Genomic DNA, 25,854 nt, shown 5'->3' with positions numbered 1-25,854 from the left:
AAATAAAAAAACATGTTTTACAAAGTCATTTAGCATAATTTTAGATATGCTTTTATTGAGTGTGTATATATATATATATATATATATATATGAGACAAAGGGACTCCAGACTCCTGCACATCCAAAAAGACCCGTAGGAGGTGCAAGTCTAGTTAGCTTAGCAGGCACACAGCCTGGGCACACTGTCGCGCGCAGATGCGTCAGAAGAACCTGAAGCCCTTCTTCGTGAGGTTTTTAGACAGCTGGTGGATGGAAAAGAAGCTCCAACTCCGCGCCCGACTGACGTGACGGACAGCTTCCCGGACGCGCTCTCCTCCTCCCGTCTTAAAACTGTGCGCGGCCGAAGACGTGCGCTACAGTGTGCTCGCGGGGACAAGACATTCAGTTCCCTGGAGTGTGTTCCTTGGAAGGTTTCTTCTCTTTTTGATATATTTAGACGTTTAATCAACGTCTAATCTAAGAATAGACGTCTAAAAAAACTTTCATTTTTAAACGTTTTTTAACACATTTTTAGACGAATATTAGACGTCTATTAGACCAAACAATGCTCAGTGGGATCCGTCCGATTTTTTTCAGATTTCATCCTGAATGACTAAGACTGCCTGATAGCAGAGCTACCATTGCAGTGATAGGAAGAGTTTAGATAGCTATGGAGACTGGTCGGAATATACGGAGGAAATAAATAACACACACGAGTAGGCAGCAGCGTCAGTTCACATCATCCACTCGTCAGCCATGACAATGGCATTGACATTCCACCGCCCAGGACATGTCCTGACATGCACAGTCAATCCAGGACATGTCCTGACATGCACAGTCAATCCAGGACTACTGAGGACAATGGCATTGACATTCCACCGCCCCTCCCCACTCACACCTCAGCCACGGAAATTCCACCGCCCATCCACATTCACACCTCAGACTATTTCAACACCGACGAAATTAACACAATCGTCGAAACCAACGGCCTTCATCTGTTTCATTTGAATGTGAATAGCCTCAGTCGCAAACTGGCAGAGATCAGACATCTATTTCAAAACGGTAAGGCAAACATCCTGTGTTTTTCTGAAACTAAGCTTGACGAGTCCACTAAGGACCCAGAGATAGAAATAGAAAACTATACTGTCATTAGGAACGACAGAAACAGGCATGGTGGTGGCGTGTGCATGTATATTCACAAAGACACTGAATATGTTACTCGTACTGAATTACAGCATGATGAAATTGAAACTGTGTGGGTTGAATTAATTTTCAAAAATGCTAAATCAGTACTAGTTGGCACCGTCTATAGACCGCCTGATCAGCACGGGTTCTATGATATTCTTGAGGGGTGCTTAGCTGGGGAGGAATCTGTAGAGAAAATCCTGATTGGCGACTGGAATACGGACATGCATCGTAAGGAAGTGCCTGTGTTTAAATCGTTTAGTCGGCTCTGTGATCTGCATGGTTTCAGCCAGCTAATTACCCAACCCACAAGAGTGTGTGATTCTACTCAAACTGTCATTGATCTCATTCTGACCTCGGACAAATCCAGAATCTCCAAGAAAGGGGTTATTGTATGTGGGCTCAGTGATCATTTTATGATTTTCTGTACCCGCAAAATACAGAAACTAAAATTTGACTGTCACAAAACAGTCATATCTAGGGACCTCAAAACCTACTCTAGTGAGGCCTTTAACCTAGAACTGGAGAGACTGGATTGGTCCGATGTGCTCAGGAGCTCACTAGTCGAAGAAGCATGGCTTGGCTTTAAAACCAAATTTACAACAGTACTAAACAACATGGCTCCTCTGAGAACCATCAGGGTCAAAACCCGCTCGGAGCCATGGATGAATTCGGACATACTGACTGCAATGAAAGCCAGAGACAACAAATGCTCTGAACTTCTTAAATGCAAGTCCAAGCTAGCTAAACGCTTCGACAGTGATCTCCAAACCAAACTGTGCATCCTTAAAACCCAATGTAACAAGCTAAGAAACGGTGTAATTGCCATGACCAAATCAGCCAAAAGTAACTTTATCAATGATAAAGCCGAGGAAATCAAAAACAATCCTCGGGAGCTCTGGAAGCTACTAAACAACCAACTAGGCTGTGGTCAGAAACTTAAAACCAGGTTTACTAACATAAACATCAAATCAAATAACACCCTCATCACCGACAAGGTTGATGTAGCCAATCACTTGAACATCTTCTTTACAAACATTGCAACAATGCTGGTTAACAAACTGCCCTCCCACTCTGGGCGTTTTGGTGTAGAGCACATCAAAGGCTTCTACAAAAACCTAGGTGTTTGTAAAGATGATTTTAAAATGACAATGGTAACAACTGAGGAGGTACTTAAGAAACTGAGTGCCCTCCAACCCCACAAGGCCACTGGCCATGACAATATTCCCTCCAAATTTCTCAGAGACTCAGCCATTTCCATAGCTCCAGTCATCACCCACATAGTTAACCTCTCCATCAAACAAGGACAGGTCCCCAGAGATTTTAAACTGGCCAAAGTAACCCCCCTGTACAAAAAAGGGAGCAAATTAGAACCCGGCAACTACCGCCCTATTTCTATTCTAAGCTCCATCTCGAAAGTGATGGAAAAAATAGTCTATGAACAGGTTGAAAAGTATCTTGCCACTAATAAATTGTTGTACGAGTTCCAATCTGGTTTCAGAACATCCCACTCCACTGACACATGCCTTCTCTATTTGAGCGACCACATCAAACACGAGGTGGATGCTGGAAAATACTGCGGCATGGTCATGCTGGACCTCCAAAAGGCTTTTGACACCGTGAACCACTCCATACTGGTTAACAAGCTTAAAGCTATTGGTTTTGATAGCACATCAGTGAGCTGGATGCAATCCTACCTGGAGGGGAGAGAACAGATGGTGGAAGTGAACGGAACACTGTCCCCCCCCCTCCCAGTGAGCTGTGGCGTCCCACAAGGAAGCATACTAGGGCCTTTACTGTTCCTAATATATGTAAACGACATGACTTCAGCTTGTGACTGCAACTTGTTCCTGTTCGCAGACGACTCAGCACTGCTGGTCTCGGACAGGAACAAACTGCAGGTTGAAAAGACCCTCAGCTCTGAACTCGGTAGAATCTGCACCTGGCTCGCTGATAACAAACTATCCTTACACCTGGGAAAAACTGAATCCATTCTCTTCGGATCAAATAGTAATCTCAAAAAGGCAGATGGCTTCTTGGTTAGAGTTGGTGATGATATTATCACACGGAAGGATCAAATTACCTACCTAGGTTCCATCCTGGAGGCCAATCTTTCCGGTGATAAGATGGCCACCAACGTAATCAAAAAAGTCAATCAAAGAACAAGATTCCTCTACAGGATCTCCTCACTGGTCGACAAAAACACCTTGAAGACCTTAACAGGAGCCCTTGTACAAGGTTTCTTTGACTATGCATCCACCTCCTGGTACCACAGCACCTCAAAGGCCCTTAAAACAAGGCTCCAGACCTCCCAAAACAAACTGGTCAGGCTCCTACTTGGCCTCACCCCCCGAACCCACCTCACCCCTGCCCACTTTGACAGGCTGGGATGGCTTAGGGTCGACGACAGAGTACAGCATCTTGCAATGGGTCTGGTCCACAAGATTAGATACACCACCAAGATACCCATGTACCTGTCTAAATACTTCCTTAATGTAAACGAAGTCCACACCCACAACACCAGAGGGAGTGCAACAAACCATGTACAACCCAGATTCGGCACAAACAAGGGACTAAATTCTTTTCGCTCCTATGCGACCAAAATGTGGAACGCCCTACCAACAGTCATTAAGACATGTGAATCCCTTGGCTCCTTCAAAACTGCTCTCAAAGGGCACCTACGGATGGCTGCAATTCGAAACTGGCCTCTGTAAAAGCTGAATTTGTATCTGGATTGTACTATGTTTTTGTATGGACGTGGTGTTGGGTGCCTGCACATATGCACACATGGCATCAACGCATGGTGTTGTGTGCAGGCGCCCTACACTCTGTCTTTGTACTATGGATTGTACTATGTTTTTGTATGGACGTGGTGTTGGGTGCCTGCACATATGCACACATGGCATCAACGCATGGTGTTGTGTGCAGGCGCCCTACACTCTGTCTTTCGTTTTCTTTTCTTTTATCCCCCTGTTCCCCTCACTGTATATATACTTTTTTTCCCTTTTCGCTTCCTATATGATGAATTCCTGTTCTGTTCTTTAACTACATAGAAGTGTCTATTTGTTTGTCTCTAAATGTTTTGATGAATTGAACAATGTGGACCCTGTTGTAAACAAGTGTAAGGCTTAATTGGGTCGTCCACTCACAGTTAACAGTCTTTGTATTGAGTTTGTGCTTGAAATGTACTGTAATTCTGCAAACTGTTAATAAAGATTTCAATCAATCAATCAAGCTTGTTGACACACAACAGAACCTAACGAGAGGCTTTTATTCAGCCAATTTATACACACAGTTAATAGGCACTTCCTGTTAGCATCTGTCCTTCAGAATAAAGGTTTCATATATACACAATAGGCCTATAGATCATATCTCAACACCCCCACTTGATCGCATATTGGTAAATAAACTTAATGTTAAACCTTGAATCTTTTCACAATGATCCGTTTGTTCAAAAACAAAATAATTTCACTACCAATAAAATCCTTTCAATAAATATGTGCAAAATCTAGTCCTTCAAAATAAAAAAATATATAATATAAGAGGCAGTAACCCTGAATTGTTACCTTTGGGCTTCTTTACACAAATTCGCAATGAGGAATAAAGTCTAAGTGTGTGTTCCACTTCCACAGTCCACAAAATAGAACACACTAGTTCAGATCAATACAAATTATTTCTGAGGCGTTTTAACTTTCCTTTATACTTCATTTTTGCATTCAATTTCCTAAAAATCACACCTGTGTGAAGTGAGGGATCATACATAATCTCATTCCGGCCAATCACAATTTGCGTTCTCCCTTTTGTCTTCGATGTTCGTGTTACACAATGTTTGTGTTTACACAAACCCTCAGGTGTAATGTCAATGGTATAATTCTACAAGACACTTCATCCCATCACATTCCCGAATACAAACTAACAACCATAAAACAACATGGATACTCCCAGGCAGGCAGTCTACTAGTAGCCTGGCTAGACCAGCCTCATAGCAGGGATTTGTGCGCACACACACACACACACACACACACACACACACACACACACACACACACACACACACACACACACACACACACCAACCGTCCCAGTGGCGTCTGCGGTGCACCTACTGGGAAAATCCTAGAGGTTGACAAAAGGGTGCAAGTGGTCTGTGACTTATTATATTGTTTTAATATTGGCCGCAGACTTTCAAGATTAGTTTGAAAATAGCCTATATACAAGTACACGCACACACAGTTATGGCTTGGCTATAATGCCATAACAAAAAGGGGAGACCAGACGGGCGGTAAACCAATAAATAAGTGTTTTTATTTAGCAAATCATGAAAAGGAGAATTAATTAATGCATTTTAAGTTCCAAAGCATACTGTCAGGGAACATGCTGACCAAGTTCACTAACAAAATAAACCTGTGGCTGCTCTTGCAGCCTACCTGAGATTAGAAAGAAAAAAAAGGCAGGTTACACTTTTTGTTTTTCTTCTAACACATAATTTGATCGGCCCAAAACATTGTTTGTCATGATTTGTGTCAACTCGAGTTGGCTTTGTCAGGGGCGTAAACGTCTTTAAATAAATACTTTTTTAAAAGTCTATGAGGAAAATGAGCAGGGAATTATTTTCCGGATCTCTTGTCGTCATGAAAGGGACTGCAACGCTCTATAGGGTTGGTTATTATAGCAGGCATGCCTCTCAGATCTCACACAGGACATAATCCATGAAGGCCCAGGGGCCGTCACAATTATGGTTAGTGGTTATCTGATTTTGATGCTATTGTGAACCAACTAATTTGGCTGCGGGGACCCCCTGGAAGCACCTGGCAATTTTAAAAAAAGAGTAAAATGTTTTGTCAATTGTAACTTTATACTAATTTCAGTCATGCTTAGTAATGAACAGTTTTGCAACATTACATGATTGACATTGACATGACTGTAGCATGCTAAAGAAATTAGTAAATAAATCATAGTGTCTAGAAAAATACACACTTGTCTTGCATATTTATTTTATTTATAGGCTATTCTATAAATCTCCAGAGCGTACAGAGGGGTATTAAAGTGTGCTGAATGCAAATCTGCTTTTGACATTTTGCGTTTTTCTTGTAGCTACTTGATGCCGTTCTTGCTTTAGATTCTACCAGTATATAAAAAGTATCTCTTCTAAAGCATTTTAATTCCGTTAGAGGGAGGGCTGAGCCCTATATTTAGGCCTACCAGCCACCCCTGCTACAAATGCTCATTACAGTTTAAAGAGCAGGGCAAGGGGGTAAATCTTGAAAACATCCATATGGATGAACTCATGACCATGCATCCCACTATCTTTGGCCACAACTAAATGATCGTCTACATTCCAGCAACACATCTGCATTAGTAAAACATAATGACACTCCAAACCCCTGTAAAAGTTACACTTGATGATTCCAGGTGCCTGCTCATCGATGGCCAAGCACTTGTGATTGCACTAGGAAAGCCACCTGCAATTACAACATTCGGTGAATATGCCAGCGTGGAGCTGGAGCCGTGTTTAACATGGGAGAAAGCGGCCAGAGGATTGATTTAGTCTTTGGCAGGTATCACGAGGAAACAATCAAAGCAGGCACAAAGGATAAAAACGCGAGCAGCGCCACCGACCAATATATAACGAGTCAGTTCCTCTTCCACCAGACTGGTCTAGCTTCATGGCACAAATAAAGCAGACCTGGCTCTATTTCTACTTTCAAACATTAAACACAGCTTGGGAGAATCTAACTGCTGTTGTTTACAGTATCAGGGGAGTTTGCTGAAGTGACCACTGTGAAGTCATCTGATCCAGAGGACGCCATGTGGACGCTGACACATGACTGATGTTGCACCACTGCATCCATGCTCAAATGGAAACACTAGTTGTGTCAGTGCATGTGCTTCTTCTACTTCTGGCACACTATGATAGAATCGGCTTGGTAACAATATGGCATACATAGGCAGATATCTGCAAATTAGATCATGCACCTTTACTTTATTGCATATACATCAAAATAATGGACACCATTTTTTTTCTTGTACGACTCCTGAGACAGAGTCACATATGAGGCACTTTGACTAGTTGTCACCACAAACTGTAAGGGGGTTTTCCTCTGCATGAGTCCTCATGTGTAGTGTTATATTATTCCTTCGAGCAAAGCCTTTGCCACAAATTTTGCAAGTAAATGGCTTTTCTCCTGTATGAGTCTTCATGTGTGTTTTTAGATCACCACTGTGAACACAGCCTTTACCACAAACTGTACAAGTAAAGGGTTTTTCCCCTGTATGAGTCAACATGTGTGATTTTAGATTACCCCTCTGAGTACAGCCTTTTCCACAAACTGTACATGTAAAGGGCTTTTCTCCTGTATGAGTCAGCATGTGTTCTTTTAGCTTATACGTATTAACAAAGCCTTTGCCACAAACTATACAAGTATAGGGCCTTTCTCCTGTATGAGTAAACATGTGTGCTTTTAAGCCACCACTATGAGTACAGCCTTTTCCACAAACTGTACAAGTAAAAGGCTTTTCTCCTGTATGAGTCCTCATGTGTGCTTTTAGGTGACCACTGAGAACACAGCCTTTGCCGCAAACTGTACAAGTAAAGGGTTTTTCCCCTGTATGAGTCATCATGTGTGTTTTTAGATTACTCAAGATAACAAAGCCATTACCACAAATTGTACAAGTGAAGCATTTTTCCCCTGTATGAGTCATCATGTGTGTTTTTAGATGAGCCCTGATAACACAGCCTTTGCCACAAACTGTACAAGTAAAGCGTTTTTCCCCTGTATGAGTCATCATGTGTGTTTTTAGTTGACCACTGTGAACACAGCCTTTCCCACAAACTGTACATTTAAAGGGTTTTTCCTCAGCATGAGTCAACGTGTGCATTTTTAGATAACTCATTTTAACAAAGCCTTTGCCACAAACTATACAAGTAAAGGGCCTTTCAACTGTATGAGTCACCATGTGTGTTTTTAGATTACCTATGGTAAGAGAGATTTTGCCACAAATTGTACAAGTAAAGGGACCCACATTTTGGGTCATATGTGACTTAAGTGTTTTTAAAGCTTTTAAAGCTGACTGATTGACCACACTGGTCTTCTCCTCCAACTCATCACTGTCTTCAGTGATATCAGATTCAGAATGGTGTGAAGAGAGAAGCTGGTCATTACTAGTGGACTGTGATGTTCCACAGTCCTCTACATCAGCTTGTGTTTGCATGTGTTGAGTTGAGGTGCTGGCTACAGGCTCTGTGTCTCTGCTTACATCGTCACCTTCACTTTTCACTGCTAGTAATGTCAACGTTGACCCATCAGCCTCCTCTGGTCTTTGAAGTAGCTCCTCCTGTTCATCTTTAATGTGTGGAGGTTCTGGTTCCTCCTGCACCAGACTGGGGCTCCTCTCCTGCAGTTCTGGTGAAACCTCTTCATACACAGGGAGGTGTAGGAAGTCTAGGCAAAAGATACAATGAGAGAAAATCAATGAATGTTTTAACTTAAAAATTATATATATATCATGACTTATACACCCAATGAAAATATACACTTCACGGATTATAGACAACTTGGAATTATAACAATGAGGATTGCTTGAGTATGGCACAAGTTAAAATACAACATTTTGGGGGGATGCAGAGGTATTTGACATGTGACAAGAAGCAATGGATGACATAAGTTTGTTTCAAGACATTACAGATTACAATCAAAACATGGGTAACAGTGGGGGGGTGCAGGGGGTGCACTGCACCCCCTGGCAAACTTAACTTATGGCTTCTGACTGTAGTTTGTAATCATCTCTCTTATCATGATATGATGACTCGCTGTATGGCTGTAGTGCATGTGTGTATGTGTGTGAGCTGCTGTACTACCTAAATAACTCATTTTTAGGGGTTAGGGCATAAAAACGCTAAAATAATAAAATAAAGGTTAAAAAAGCAGTCGCACCCCCTGGCGTCAAGTTCAAAGTCCGCCTATAAACCGCTTGTGTTTTGTGTTAGTTGATTCTTTCCTAAATGTAACTTGCCTGTTTGTTGCCAAGAAAGTACAATTTAAGTTTATGTCAATTGTTTGGCCATGCAGGCTTCAGTGCAATTGTTGCATAATTAGACCTTGCCTGTTGGAGATGATACACCTGTTGTGGATCCTACTAATTAGTGCAGTGGTGATTGACCTCAATTGGAACCAATTTGACTGCCTTTGATGTTGAGTTTGTGTTCATGTGAGAAGATTATGTACAATGACTGTAATACAATTATTTATTTTGATTGCAGTTTTACAACTAAACATTCTACCAATAACATTCTACCAATGAAGAAACTCGTCTCTGTCTTTATTGGAGCTGTTGTTGTTAACTATCTGTCACGTCACATAAATGGGCGTGTGATAAGGACAGAATACAGTGACATGACATTAGACAGACAGAAGTTCCTGCAATAGTCCGAAAACCGTAGTTTAGACGAGGCAATAGTCAGACCTATAGAGCGCAACGGCAACGCAAGTGTGCGTGCAAGAGAGGGGAGAGAGAGAGAGAGGAATCTACAAGCTCGAATCATGGAGGTTCCGACCGGAGCTCCGGGGACCTGCCGGGCCCGGCATGATTTTTAGGGACTCGACACGTCCCAGACGAGGCTCTGTTCTGGGGTAGAAAAGTGGAGCGAGTCCCTAAAAATCATGTCCCGTGACCTTTGTAGGGGTTTTCACAGTGACCTTTGTAGGGGTTTTTATGATTCAAACCTTTATGTGGGGGCATGATAAGTTCATGTGTTAATACCACGCTATACAAAGAAAAATATGGTGCTACCCAATTTGTGGTGGCGCTACTAACTGAAAAGGTTGGTGGCACCAGTGATACCTGTGAAAAAGTTAGGGCCGATTCATACTCCTATTTTACCGCTGTTTCGGCGCTGTAGTGCCGAAATGATTTCGGCTCGTCAGAAATTTTCAGTAGCACCGAAGAGCCGACTTCAGGACGGTACCCGCCCCCCCGAACCTCAAATGACGTCAAATTGTAGGCTCTACAGAGCCAAACCGACTTTTATTCGGCTCTAAAATAGGAGTATGAATCGGCCTTTAGTCTGGAGCCCTGACTGTACCTCCATCTTGGTTTAAACCCACGGTCCAGTGATGTGGGCCTGTGTGGACTGTACCTCCATCTTGGTTTGAACCCAGGGTCCAATGGTGTTGGCCTGGGTCGTGAACTGGCGCCTCAGTCTCTGCTGCCTGGCCACGTCCTCCTGAAGCATTTGGTCTCTGAGGGGCACCAGTTGTTTCACCTGCAGGGGGTGCCAGGGGGCCATGATACAGTCAGCGTTACCACACATTTTTATCATTGATTTTCCAAAACTCTCCCAGAATATTTAACCCACTTTTCAGACCTAAGTAACAATCATTCAGTGTAATAATGAGTGCAATGCCCAAAATAAAGTGTAGCAAAAATAAAGCATAGAATATAGAATGCTATAATTCAATTCCAAATTTCGTGCCAGGTTTATTGCAACACCACCTATCCTAGGGCATAAGATCCTTAGGGCTGTATTTTGCGTGTCTTAAGTACCAGGTCTTATTCCCTAACTTGAGTAAACTAAAGACCTGGAGGCGTGATCAATGCCATTTGGCTATTCTGAGTGGCCAAAGAGCATTGACCACGCCTCCAGGTCTTTAGTTTACTCAAGTTAGGGAATAAGACCTGGTACTTAAGACACGCAAAATACAGCCCTTTGAGTATATACTTTTAGAGACGTCACCGGATTTCTTCTCCCATCCACTTGCATTGAGTTGCTCGCCCAGTGCTTGAGGCGTTGTTGTGGATTGGAAACGGTGCATTTGGGGATTGCGTATGGGCCAGACGTGAATGTGCTGGGCTGTTGACTATCATTGCACGTGTTCACGTATGAAACATAGCGTTCGCGCGTTATCGGCCCATACGTGAACGTGGACAATGCATAATGATGGCTTGAGCTGCAATACCAAATTATTTTTCGCCTCAGGGTTTCCTCTCGGTGCAGTCTCTATTATATTTATATACTCTAAGATAGGATCACACTGCAGTGTGTAGATCTGTTATGTCACATCCGGTACACATTAAGCTGCAATCATACAGCCTGTTCGGCAAAATAAATCACACCTGTTGAAGTGAGGGGCGCTATATATATACACACACACACACATGTATATATACACACACACACACACACACACACACACACACACACACACACACTAAACTCTGTCCATGTCAATGGCGTTTTTAATGTTTGTTTAATTTTGACTGAACCCGAGGGCAGACCCATTGTAGCCTGCAATGATTCCTTTCTGGAACCTTTGTCAAATGTTGTTGATCATTTTATTAAGCCATATGTTCTTAGGGCCGATTCATACTCCTATTTTAGAGCCGAATAAAAGTCGGTTCGGCGCTGTAGAGCCTACAATTTGACGTCATTTGAGGTTCGGGGGGGCGGGTACCGTCCTAAAGTCGTCTCTTCGGTGCTACTGAAAATTTCTGACGAGCCGAAATCATTTGTTTCTAATCCTGAAAAGAATCCTTTTTGTCAGAAAATCCTTAAACGGTACAGATATCTTGATGAAGTATTTTGCATTTTCCAGGGCAAAACTGAAGAATTGGTAGACTTTGTGTCATTCCTTAATGGTGTCTATCCTGATTTAAAGTTTACTCTTGAATATGACTTGCAACGAGTGTCATTCCTAGACATGTGGATAGAGCAACAAAATGGAGGCCTCATCACTACCCTATATAAGAAAAAAACTGACCGTAACACTTTTCTTCTAGCCAGTAGTGCTCACCGCAAAGCTCTAAAAAATGGCTTACCAAAAAGTCAGTTCTACAGACTGAGACGACTTTGCCATTCTGATGAAGATTACATAGAAAAAGCCCTGGAAATGAAAAAACGCTTCCAAGAAAGGGGTATTCCAGTAAATGTGTTGATGATGCCTACCATATTGCTCTAGACACATCCAGATCTGTTTTATTGACAAAAAGTGTAAAAAAGGAAAAACAATATTCAGTTTCCTGTATCACTACCTACACTCCCCAGGCCTACATGATTAAGAGCACAGTCATGAAATATTGGCACATTTTGACATCAGATCCAGCTCTCTCACAACATTTTAAGGATCCACCTCTGTTTGTATATAAAAGAGGACCAAAATAATATACGGGACAAATTGGTTAGAGCCAACATATTGCCGCAACCAAAACAGACTCTCCTGGCCCCGCTTAAACCAGGCAATTATCCCTGTGGCAACTGTGCCCAGTGTAACAACACTTTGAAAACTAATGTCTTTAGACATCCTAGAACAGGTAAAGCCTTTCCAGTAAAGGGTGTCATCACATGTAACACAAAAAATGTTATATATTTGTTAAAATGCCCATGTGATAAAATCTATATTGGTAAAACTATCCGTCCCCTAAAACAAAGGATCAGTGAACATAAAAGTTCAATCAGAAGAAAAGATGAAAACTACCCCGTAGCCTGTCACTTTGGTAATCACTCTCATCCTATCTCCTCCCTTAGGTTCCAGGGAATAGAGCAGATTACTCTTCAGAGAGGGGGTGATGTTGACAGAAGGTTATGCCAAAGAGAGCTCAATAGAGTGCCGCAGTCCCCGCCCCCTTTCAGAAAAGCGAGTGGCCCAGGAAGTGGAAGCCCCATGCATTCTCCCATCGGCACTTTTAATATAATTTATTTAAAGACGGTTACGCCGCGGACAAAGCCAATTCGGATCGTGACGAATCATGACAATGAACACAATATTTTGGGACGATCAAATCATTAGAAAGAAGAAAAGAAAGTCAGGAGACAACACTATTTGTTTTATTTTTCGTCTTATAAATTATTTGATCGGCCCAAAATATTGTGTTCATTGTCATGATTCGTCACGATCCGAATTGGCTTTGTCCGCGGCGTAACCGTCTTTAAATAAATTATATTAAAAGTGCCGATGGGAGAATGCATGGGGCTTCCACTTCCTGGGCCACTCGCTTTTCTGAAAGGGGGCGGGACTGCGGCGCGCTATTGGACCCATACTTTAGAAAGTCTACAACCCTTAGGTCTCAATGAAGATTTCAATATGAGTGTTGTTCTATAAACAGATAACAAAAGATTACATTTGCTCTTTGCTTTATGATGGCTATGTGCCTGATGTTTGCATTGGATTGCATTATTGACTTTTGTTTATTGTTTACTTCGTTTGTAAATAATTGTAATGTTTTCCTTGTGATGTTTTCTATTGTCTAAATGGACACTTGGTGTCCTTGGGTGCCTTGTAGTTTCACTGAGAACTACAACTCCCATGAGTTATCCTTCAAATTGAAATGTTTTGACATAGGTGTGATCAATCATCCAATCAAGTGATGAACATATATTCTGTCCTATGTCACTTTTTGATTATGCCGAATAAATTGATTGTGCACAGATCTGAGTGTGCGGAGCTTCCCTTTATTTCTTCTCATGTTCCCTTTGTGGCTCCAGCACCTCTCTTAAGCTTTTTCAGCGGATGAGCGGTGGTTCTTTTTCTAATGTTTGTTTAAGGAAAAACAAAATGCCAGATTAAAATATGCTCTCCGGCATATTAAGAACAATGAGAACACCTTAGAGCTGATAATAACAACCATGTTGAATTCTGGAAAGCGGTCCGTGTAATGAACAGCAACAAAACACCTGTGTTTCTTTCAGACATTGAGGGGGTCTGTGGCGCAGACAAACTGTCAAAAGTTGTCGTTGACAATATCGATCTAGACAGTAATGTGGTTATTAGGTCAAGTGAGGTATCTGATGCCATTAACCTGCTTGTTAATAACAAAGCCTGTGGCCTGGACCATATCACTGCTGAGCATCTTAAGTATGCCAGCAATAGACTTGCTTCACTGGTTTTATGGTTCACAGTGTCCTTCCTAATTTAATCCTGTCTGTTTTACTGGTCCCTGTTCTTAAAGATAAGGCTGGGAAGTTAAACAGCATGGACAATTACCGGCCCATTGCCCTTGCCAGTAGCCTGTCAAAGGTGGTAGAAAGAATCATTTTAACCAGGATTGAAATGTATGTTTTAACTACTGACAATCAGTTTGGTTTTAAAAGAAAACACAGTACAGACCTTTGTATCTATGCTCTGAAGGAGTTGAAAGTATGAAAGTCATAACTCCTCCGTATTTTTATGTTTTATAGACCTTTTGAAAGCATTTGATAAAATCAACCATGAAAAACTATTCAGGAAACTAATTGCTAGAAGTGTCCCCAAATACTGTACATCGTCATCGTCAGAATTCTTATTTATTGGTATGCCCAGCAAACCTTCCAGGTAAAACGGGATAATGCTGTCTCTATCCCATTTCACGTGGGCAATGGGGTCCGTCAAGGTGGGATTTTATCTATTTCTGTTTAATGTTTCTATTTAATGTTTATATGGATGACCTATCAAGGCAGCTACATGCTTGTAAAACAGGTTGTATTGTTGGGGAAAGTGTTATCAATCATCTCATGTACGCAGATTATCTGGTTATAATTAGCCCATATACTGCAGGGTTACAACAATTATTGAAAATATGCTCACAGTATGGCAAAGAGCATGATATTACTTATAATGCCAAAAAAAGTTGTATTAGGAAATCCACCTTTCCAGCATTCTGTCTCTCAGATGCCACTCTAGCTGTGTCCAAGTAATTAAAATACCTTGGACATATCCTCTCTGAGGATCTCAGGGATGACAGTAACATCCAGCGACAAGTGTCGCAAAATATATGCTCAGGCCAATATGCTTTTAAGAAAATGTTCTTATGTGCTCAGCAGACGTAAAATGTGCACTCTTTAGATCGTATGTCACCCCTCTGTATACAGCCCATCTATGGTCCTCGTACAGAGTAAAAAGCATGCAACGGCTCAGAGTGGCATATAACGATGCCATGAGGTTACTTCTTTTTTTTTTTAATAATTTTTATCCCATGATTTTGTAACCCAGTTTTCTTTTCACCCAGTGCCAATTATCTAATGTAATCCTGGGTGCTACACTTCCTCTGCCAACCCTGGGGGACAGCGGACTGACCTCATGCCTCCTTCTATGCATGAGGAGTCCAAGCTGCTTCTTTTCACCTGACAGGGGGGAATTTCCCCGGCCGGACGTAGCGCGTGGAAGGGACACGTTATTCCGACCAGTTCCTTTCCCCTCCATCAGGCACCCCGGCTGGCCAGGGGGAGGTAGTTTTAGAGACCAGGATTACTGCATGTTTTTGTGAGGGTATCTACCCTAGGGGACACGGGGAGAACATGCAAACTCCACACAGAAAGGCCCTTTCGCTAACCCCCGCCTCGGGTATGGGCACTGATGACGCGGAGGAGGGAACACGCCGCCAGTGCCCACAGCGTCCCTAGCGGGAATCGAACCCAGGACCTTCTAGCTGTGAGGCGACAGCACTACCAACTGTGCCACCGTGCCCCTCACCGTGCCATGAGGTTACTTCTACGTGTTCCTAGGTGGCACAGTGCCAGCCAGTTGTTTACCTCCGTTGGTGTGCCCACATGTGATGCTTTGTTAAGAAAACTAATGTATAACCTTATGCAACGTCTGGAGGTGTCTAGTAACAGCATCATAGTGGCACTAACGAACCCTATGAAGAGCTGTTACCGGGTCACGTCCAGGCTGCACAAGCACTGGCTCTGCAGCCTGCTGCTGATTAGGTAGGTTTTTGTTTTTTGTACGTTGATCTATGTGATATGGACTACTGTCTGTGCTGTGCTAGTTAAGCTCGGCATATTGAAAGAGCTTGAATCAAGCTTGGCCTAGAGCTGCAATGTTGGTGAGTTTAACGTTGTTTAATACAGGCAGATCTCAAACGCAATTTGGATGAGTAGGGAGTCAATGGAGGGTATTCCAACTCTAGATTCATCCCATTATTTAAAAAAAAATCTATTGGTTGTACATTGCGGCTAACCTACCCCTAGGTACCTAAGACCCTCGTAAATAAAACTTGTGTGAAGTGAGGGGCACTCTTATCATCATACATCATATTCCGGCCATCACTTTTGTCGTCCTCACTTTTTAAGCCCTCAGCCAATCAAATCATCGCTATGGGGTACACACAGACCAGCACCATAGACAAGAGTAAGGGCCGATTCATACTCATATTTTACTGCTGTTTCGGCGCTGTAGTGCCAAAATTATTTCGGCTCGTCAGAAAATAGCACCGAAGAGACGACTTTAGGACGGTACCTGCCCCCCCGAACCTCAAATTACGTCACATTGTAGGCTCTACTGCGCCGAACCGACTTTTCTTCGGCTCTAGCCTCTAAAATAGGAATATGAATCGGCCCTAAGACATTGAGGGGGCAGAAAACAGCCTGGTCACGTGGTTCATGTACTTGTGCGAGCCCATAGATTCCAATGCATTCCGTAAACTTCTGGCTGTCCCAATTTGAAGCCTTCAAATCGGGACAAACCAATAGAAGTCTATGTAGAAGAGCCGCCATTGGAGTATTGGACTGGCCCCATGAAGTAAACAGAGTTGTCTTAATCTATGGCTCTGGGCCAGGGTACACACAGACACACAAAGCTGGGCATGGGAGGGGCTAGCGCCCCTCACAAATTAATCTAAGGTCTTTAGCTGAAAGTCGAATGTTAAAATATGACAATTTAAGCTTGTATTGTAGCTCAGAGCCATCTAATAGAAGAGTTACGATATAGAGGGGGCGAAAACCAAGCGCTGTTCATGCAGCCTGAACTAAGCCAAGCTGGAGTTGGAAATACATTGTTTTCAACGAGGGAGGCGCAAACAAGAGAGCTATTTTAAGCATGTGTGCAACATGACAACTGTTAAAGTAACAACCCAGTTGGTTGTCCTCACGCTCAATGCGTAGTCTATGTAGGCGAGCCGCCATTGGTCTGAACTCTGAAGCCCCATGAAGTGAACAGTTTGCGTAACTCTGTCTATAACTCTGTTGTAGCTTAGCTATAAGTAGCAGCTGCCTCAAACGTGTGTACGTGGTTGAAATGCAACAGAAATAACAAACCTGCTCCGTGTAGTTTCCTAGGCTGTCTCTGCTGTCTCTCCAGCAGAGTTTCTAGTTTCTCCATCTCTCTCTGGAAGAGGCTGAACATGAACTTTCCCACCGTACTGAGACGCTCCAACACAAACACTCTGACATTAAGCTTCACGTTGCAAACACCATCGTCTCGCTGCTGCTCCTCCAAAACGCACAATATATCCTCTCCCACCGACGTCATGTGTTCATTTATCGACAGCCGTACAGACTCTATTTGAAACATTTTACCTCCTTTATGAGACATTTTCCCCACCACGATCTTCGTTTGTTGATCTGCTCAAAGCGCGTGATACCAAAACCATAGACTAGACTAGGATAGAGACCGAACCGGAGCGTCAGCCCCGCCCCCCCGCTATTAATTTCCATGGAATTCGCTCAGTGGAGTTTTGAAGCACCCGGAAGAACGGTCTACTTCCCGCAAACGGCCCAAGGCCCCAGTGAGGCTCTCCAACGTTGAAGCAGCCGGGCCCTAGTGGTCAACTCTGCGACTGCAGGCGGGATAAATTCATGCACGAGCACAAGAGAGCGCGTCGCTAGTTCTTTGTGAACGCGCACAGGGCAGTTTGTGTTTACATCTTTACAGTCTATGGTTTACAAACTTTACATTCGGTTTTCTGGAGGAGCGGCTATTTGGTTAACCACGGGTGCTCGCATCATGTAGGCCTATGCCTACCACTAGTACCACATATCTTGTCAAAACATAACTGACGGCAAACCGGCGCTCGTTTTTTATTATGACTCGTCGAATGATGTGTAACCATACGGACTTAGGCTATAGGTTACTGCAATACACCAATACTACAGCTAGACTACGCCAGTTGGAATTTCACCAACAGCCATTTAAGGCTTTAACTTTAAAGGGTTAGTTAGCTTTATAACTGGGTAGGGAGGCTTAGGAAAGACACCAAGTTACACAAAAGTTGACATTTATTCATATTATATCGCAGTAACAATTAGGCCACAATACAATTAAATTATAAGTTTTCCTCTGCAAGTTACCATTCTAGTGTTGACTGAATATTCATTTAGCACACAAAGCAAAATAGCACAACAAAGAGTTACTGGAAACAACTAAAAAGGTATTAAGAGGGCAACCACATAATAATCGATTTTGAATGTTACAAGATTAAAATAAATAAACATGATCCATGAACAATCTAAACAGTACGTGCACGTAATACACTTGGGCCCTACCATAATGGGGAAAGCAGAGTGCAGTCCACCATTGCAGAATGCTGCCTTCATCTACATTTTGACCATAACATTTACAAATGCACCTCATAAAAACCACTGTTGCCGATCACACTGGGTTCCCACTCTGCTCGCTCCATATGTTACATCTCTCTTTGGTCCAAAGCACACTGCTTTTAAAGAGCTGGCACCGCACCCACGAACACGCAAATTTGCAATCAATGACAAACAATTAGTAGGGATGACACAGACACTCACACAGATACATCACATACCACACTATGGATCTTTTGCAAAACGGATATTTTCGTCCTGCCCATACGACAGAGCTATCTATGTCACACACAAACACATTTATGATTATTTTATGCAACCATTTATGATATTTAGGTGTAGCCTATTTCTTTTTTATGCTGTGTTCCCTATGTAATGTCATGTAAATGTATTCCACTGTTTGACTGTCTGTTTTTCCGTTTTGTGTTTCCTGTGAGGACTGCGGATGAAAATTAGTGCTATATCTGTGCTATGTCCGGTGCTATATCCGGTGTAATTACGTCCATGTGACGTCCATACTATTCATTGTCCTGTCCAAATAAACACATAAAGTAAAGTAAATTAAACACAGGATAAAATCACTGCAGTAGGTGGTTTCAATTTTAGGCTATATTATGATTTTATATTTACACTTACGAGGTGCCAATCATATTTTAAAAGCCACCTACATTTTGAGTGGAAGTGGATCATTGTCTGTCAGCATGTCACAATGTGCGTAAATCTCCAAATCCCGACTATCGACTTTCTCTCCATATAATAAAAAAATTATAGACACTTTACCATTGCTTTGGTGACTTGGCAAGTCCTGCACAGAAATGAATAGCAGAGACAGACCTATAGAAGTGTTGCGTCCACAACCAGTTGTGAGCTTGTAGAGTGGCTATATTTTCCAGGTGTAATAAATATATTATACACTTATATTATACACTATATTATACGCTTATACCGCTTAAAAGCAATATAAGCGGCTTCTTCATTTGATTAATTTGGGTTTGGGCTTCTGACGGAACTGTAGCCTGTAGAGTACTGCTGCTGCTAGCCTCGCTCTAATATGGAGCAGAGTGTAGAGTAGGCGTGCCGCAGCCAATTCAGTACTATAGAAAAGCGCCCAGTGAGTGTGTTTGTTTTAACCCCTCCTCCTCCATATTTCGAGGATGCTGAATCTAATGGTCTAGGTCTCGATTTTCTACGACCTTTAGAAATGTGAAAGGTCACCAAAAAGACTGGAATTTGACCTTGGTCGGCAGCTGCAGCTCCCGTCCCAACAAAGCCGGGCAGCAACCGGCAGTGGAATGATGTGAGGCTCTGTAGTGCAGGAGAGTGTGACGAAGAGCTGCAGAGAAGGGGAAGCCATCAGCCAGGTGAGCTCTGATTCCGTTTTTCAGTGTCTGGTTAAGTCTCTCTACACCCCCGTTCGCCTCAGGGTGGTAGAACGCTGTACGGATGTGCTTAATGCCCTTGTCGTTCAGGAAGGCAGCGAACTTCGCAGAGATGAACCGCCAGGGCCCATTGTCGGTTGTAATGGCCGTAGAATGGCCCCACTGAGAGAAGAGTCCATGAACACGCGGGAGGTAACTGTCCCGGTGGAGAGCACCTCAGGCCACTTGGAATGAAGGTCGTACACCACCACCACGAAACGCTGGTGGTGCGGGACCGCATGGAGCTTCCCGCAGATGTCGAGCTGGAGGTGATCCCAAGGCTTGGCTGGCCAGGGCAGCGGTTGTAGTGGTGGCGGTGCAGGCGGGCGGGTTTTGCCACTCAGAAGGCAAGCTGTACAGTCCCTCACTAAGGCCTCGATGTCCCGGCCAATGCCAGGCCACCACACCAGGTCACGACAGCGCTGTTGCACTCTGACGATGCCCAGATGACCCTCGTGGGCCATGGCCAGGATACACACTCTCAGGCAGTCAGGTACAACAGTGCAGAGCCCGCGGGCTATGCAGAGGTTGTTCCAGCAGGACAATTCATCCTTGATACGGCGAAAGGGAACCAGCTCGTCTGGAACCGTCGTGGGCCACCCAGAGCGAATTAAAGTGCGGAGCTGGGAGAGCACTGAGTCCTGTTCTGAGGCCGCCTGGAGCTCCTGAAGCGACACCGTGGACTGAAGCGGAGAGTGGACCATCTGGACGAGGCCCTGCTCAGCGGAGGCAGGACCGGGACCGGGCGAAGGGCCGGGGGTGGTGCGTGACAGTAGGTCTGCCACTACGTTGTCTCAACCTGGAGTGAACTGCAGGGTGACGTTATACTGCTGGAGCCGCTCCGCCCAGCGATGGATCCTGAGTGGGCTATATCCTGTGCCAGCCGTGAGGGCTTGGTGATCCGTGCGCAGTGTAAAGGGTCGGCCATACAAGTACCGCTCAATGCCACGTGAAGCTAGTTAGCACAGCCCCAAGCGCTGTGTTAGAAGCGTCGCAGGTGACCAGTGTGGGGCTTGCGAATTCACTATGGGTTAGGTCCATTCTTGGACGTAAGACAGAAGAAATCTTATACACTCACGTTCTAATGATATTTTTTTTACGTGATGACGCAGTGCACGTACGTCCCTCCCCCGAGGGTATAAACACCTGCGCTGCTCATGGGCGTCATTCGTTTTCTTCTTCTGCGTTAAGACAGACAAGCTTCATCACGAGAAAGACCAAACTCCTACAAAGTATCTCAAACAGGTGGAATTTGTGTTTTTCGCTAGTGTTTTAAGCTACACTCACGAAGAAAATATACTAAAAAAAGGATATTGCTGTTTGTCTCCGTGTTCGACCGGACCAAATAGAGCAATTTCCAACACGTGTGGCTTGCTAGAAGCAGCTAACACTTCAGTTAAACGCTAGCCCAGTTTGTAACAAGCTAGCGTTAGCATCCCTTGTCGAGACTTAATAAACCCACAAAACTCTGCTTTTTCCCCGTAGGAAATGGCGGAAGGGACGACAGCAAGGTCCAAGGCGGAGGCCCGCCGCTATCGGCGAGGGGCCGTACCCGTACCCCAGAAGCTCTGCCGCACAGAACACTGCGGTAACTTGATGTCAGGGATGGACCGGCACACCACGTGCCTTTACTGCCTGGGGCTCGACCACGCTAACGAAGCGGTGAGCCTCCCAGGCAAATGCCCCATGTGCATGGAAACTTCCCACCACATGAAACAGAGACGCCGTAGGCGAGCCCGCCAGTATTTCCTTTCCACAATAGACGACCTCCTCTACGAGGAAGGGGAATACGATGAGGAGGAGGAGTACGACACCAGGGACGAACCCCCGCCGCCGGGTCCGACCGTCCACTCGGACGTCTACTCCAAACTGGGGGCTAGGCCGCGTACCAACAGCCGCGGCGCCTCCACGAGCGCGGCTGCTCCCTCCACGGCCCAAGCGGTCACCACTAATGGACGAGCAGAGCCTCGTCGATGACCAGGGAGGCTATGGCTACGAAGGTGAGGAGGACCATTTCGACTGGGACGGATACGCTCAGCTCGACGAGACGGAGCAGGCTCAGATAGCCCCCGTCCCGTACGACAACGATGACGCCGTGGCCGTACTTATGGAGATAGCACAAGGTCTCCCGCTCGCCGCAGCCCAGGCGGCCCCGATGGTGGTCGCTGATGCTGCTGCACCACAGATTGCAGCGGCGCCCGTCGAAGCAGCCCCGGTACCCGACCTACTCCCCCGGGATGAGACGGAGCTGAACGCAATTTACATGAAAGCGGCGCTCAGATGCGGACGGCCATGGCCAGCTCCAGCCGCGTCCACTAACCCAGCTCAGGCTCTTTTATGGCAAGGCGTGAAGGCGGTCGCCGCCAAAACGCCAGAAAAGCACCTACTACCCTACGCGGAGGGGGTGAGGGAATTCCTCACCCTCACGTGGGCGCGCCCAAACGCAGCTGATCCACCCAAGAACAGAGCCGCCTTTTCAGTCGATACAGCAGACCCCAAGGTGGCAGGACTGGACGGCATACCAGAGGTCGACCGTCTGCTGGCGGGATATTTAGTCAATCCGACTCGACCCCAGTACTGCCCCGTGGGAAAAGACCCCGTTTTCCCAGACCAGAAGGACAGAGCGGCCTCAGCCTCAATTAGACGGATTTACAACCACCTCGCTGCCATAGCTAAGGCCCTGAACGCCGAAGCGCTCCTACAGGGTTCTCTCACTGTGCTGCTGGAGCTGGCAGGAGACGCCCCCACAGCTGAGCAGCAAGCGGAGATAAGACGTCTGAATGACGAGGCAAAACTCTTGACCAGGAACGCCGTCGAGTCCCTGGGCCGAGCCATGACGCTGTGCTTCATGCAGGAGCGTACGCGATGGGCGGACATCTTTCCCACGACTGGGACACTCCGCGCCACTATCTTGGATCGACCGGTAGCGCCGATCAATAACGTTACTCCAAGAGCTTTTAACACCCCAACGGACTTGTTCCAGGGAGCCTTAACGGAGCTCATTGCTGCCGGGGAGGACAGAAAGAGGAACGCGGAAGGGCTGCGTCACCTGCAAGGCCAAGACCCACCCAGACACGCCGCTCCTCCACACCGTCCACCAACGGGAAGCTCAGCCCGTCCACCGGCTGATCGAGGCCACTCAAGGATGCCGTGGAGGCCCCGAGCAGAGCGGGGACAGCCCCGCGGTCAGCCCGCAGATAGAGCGGCAGCCGGCCGTGCTCGCAGCCAGCAGCGAGAATATATTCCTCGGGGAGCTCCCCGTGGAAGAGGCTCCTACCGCGGACGGGGACGCTGTCACGGTTCAGGACAGGCAGGTGTAGGACCCAAGTGCAGGACAGAGGCAGAGGACAGGCAGGTCGAATGCAAGGGGGTTTTATTAACCAAAAATCAGGAACAAACAAAACACTAGGAACACGAGGAAAAACTAGGAGCTAGGCAAAACACTAGGAACATGGAAATCACTCGGAACAGAAAACCACTGACAACATTTTACGAACGAACGAGGAACTGAACACACAAGGGCAAACTTATAGACATGGGATAACTAGACACAGGTGAACACCACTGACAATCAACACTGGGATAGGCTGGGGAACTAAGGGGAACACAGGTGGAAACACTGACAATCACAGGACTAGTGAGACAAGACAGGAACAGAACTACAGGGGCAGACAGGAAGGCACAAAACAAGACTACAAAATAACGGTTCACAGTGTAAAGCAACTACTGCAACTAAGAACGAGGAAAAATACAGTGTACAACATCACAGTAAAAAGGTAAAACACTAACTAACTAAAACCATGAAACAGGGTACACAAAATACATAACACAAGTCACAGACTGTGACAGTGCCTCCCCCTTAAGGGATGGCTTCCAGACATCCCTAAACACAGCCCAATACATCGAGCAGGGTGGGTGGTGGGGGTCTGGAAGGAGGGCACTGGGACACAGGACCAGGGGCTAGAAGAAAAAAAAAAAACTGGGGCACAGGACCAAACACTGACTGGCAGGGACTGGGCAACTACACAAGGAATCACACAGACAGGCAAACACACAGACAAGCACACAGACACCAGGTGGGACAAACCGAGGGACAGACAGATCAACTGACACACAATCAGGCAGGCAGACAGACATGATGTTTGACACAACAGGCGGGTAAAGGGGTCAGAAGGGCGACAGGAGGACTGGGGGGTCGAAAGACGGACAAACAGACAGGCATTCACACTAGCAGACAAGCATACAGACAGACAGGCGGACAGACATACAGGGAGAAGGACTAACGGGCTGGTAGGTGGGACAGAGGGGGCCGGGGACTGGACGTAGCCTGGGGAAACTGAGGGCCTGAGAGAAGGGGGACAAAGGGGCTGGCAGACGGAGAAAGGGAGCTACACTGAGTAGAAGGGCATGGAGACAGGGGAACCTGGGGACAAGGAGACACAGTCACTGGGAGCAAGGAACGGGGGTCAGGTGGCTGAAGAACACCCCTGGGGTCCCGCTGCCGTAGTGCAGGCCCGGGCTCCGGCAACTGGACGACAGGCCCGGGGTCCAGCAGCAGGAATGCTTCCTCGGCTTCGATGGGGACATGGGGGAAGAGTTCACAAAGTTCACCTTGGTTGTCAGCAGGGAAAACTGACATGTGTACTCGACAAACGTCGGTGGGGGCAGCCGACGGGGGGCCCGGCAGGATGTCGGCGGAGACGGCCGACGGGGGGCCCGGCAGGAGGTCGGCGGAGACGGCCGACGGGGGGCCCGGCAGGAGGTCGGCGGAGACGGCCGACGGGGGGCCCGGCAGGAGGTCGGCGGAGAAGGCCGACGGGGGGCCCGGCAGGAGGTCGGCGGAGACGGCCGACGGGGGGCCCGGCAGGATGTCGGCGGGGACGGCCGACGGGGGGCCCGGCAGGATGTCGGCGGGGACGGCCGACGGGGGGCCCGGCAGGATGTCGGCGGGGACGGCCGACGGGGGTTCCGGCAGGATGTCGGCGGGGACGGCCGACGGGGGGCCCGGCAGGATGTCGGCGGGGACGGCCGACGGGGGGCCCGGCAGGACGTCGGCGGAGATGGCCGACGGGGGAGTCACACTGGGCAGCGAGGTGCGTTGATGGCGGCGTGAGCCATGACGACCACGCCCCCTCGCCCGGTTCCCCCTGAAGAAGGCCAAGCGAGACCCAATGTATGGGTCCGAGACTGAAACTGTCTCAGCATAGGCCGGCTCAGGGAATGCAGGGTCCACAGGGGCAGGTTCTGGACAGGCAGGCTGGAGGCCTACAAACCCCAGCCTGATCGACTGGGTTGCAGGCTGGTGAACAGATTGTTGGGAAGCAGGCCGGGAAACACGAGCAGACTGAGGACGGCCAACATCATATTCCCACCTGTTTTTTGCCACCAGTCTGGCAAAATCAGGGTCCGTCTTCCAGTAGAGAGCAAGGGAATTCAGGAATTCTGGGTCCTCATAAAAGTCTTCCCTTGTTACACCAAAATCGTCCCATGAAAATGGCAGGCAGGGCTGTTGAATATCTGCCATGGCAGATGGCTTCCTCAATTTACTCAAAATGGGCATTTTACTCCAAATGCAAAAAACAAAAAGCAAACCTCTGTCCGCTGGGTCCAAATGGTTCGTTCGTACTGTCACGGTTCAGGACAGGCAGGTGTAGGACCCAAGTGCAGGACAGAGGCAGAGGACAGGCAGGTCGAATGCAAGGGGGTTTTATTAACCAAAAATCAGGAACAAACAAAACACTAGGAACACGAGGAAAAACTAGGAGCTAGGCAAAACACTAGGAACATGGAAATCACTCGGAACAGAAAACCACTGACAACATTTTACGAACGAACAAGGAACTGAACACACAAGGGCAAACTTATAGACATGGGATAACTAGACACAGGTGAACACCACTGACAATCAACACTGGGATAGGCTGGGGAACTAAGGGGAACACAGGTGGAAACACTGACAATCACAGGACTAGTGAGACAAGACAGGAA

At 46.1% G+C, this 25,854-nt stretch overlaps 1 protein-coding gene across 1 annotated transcript; it reads right to left on the bottom strand.

The window, feature by feature from the left end:
• Positions 1-6,896: 6,896 nt before the first annotated feature.
• Positions 6,897-17,384, bottom strand: LOC308318775 (uncharacterized protein; the record flags this gene model as incomplete). The annotated part of the gene is made up of 4 exons (XM_080768404.1): positions 6,897-6,955; positions 7,836-8,606; positions 10,301-10,426; positions 17,171-17,384. The coding sequence occupies 4 exons, from the start codon at positions 17,382-17,384 to the stop codon at positions 6,897-6,899; spliced, it is 1,170 nt and encodes a 389-aa protein (XP_080624530.1).
• Positions 17,385-25,854: the final 8,470 nt, after the last annotated feature.

Source organism: Protomyctophum bolini (genome assembly GCF_963924005.1).
Source record: "Protomyctophum bolini genome assembly, chromosome: 7".
NCBI classification, from domain to species: Eukaryota; Metazoa; Chordata; class Actinopteri; order Myctophiformes; family Myctophidae; genus Protomyctophum; species Protomyctophum bolini.
This window is presented reverse-complemented; position numbering and strand designations above follow the sequence as displayed.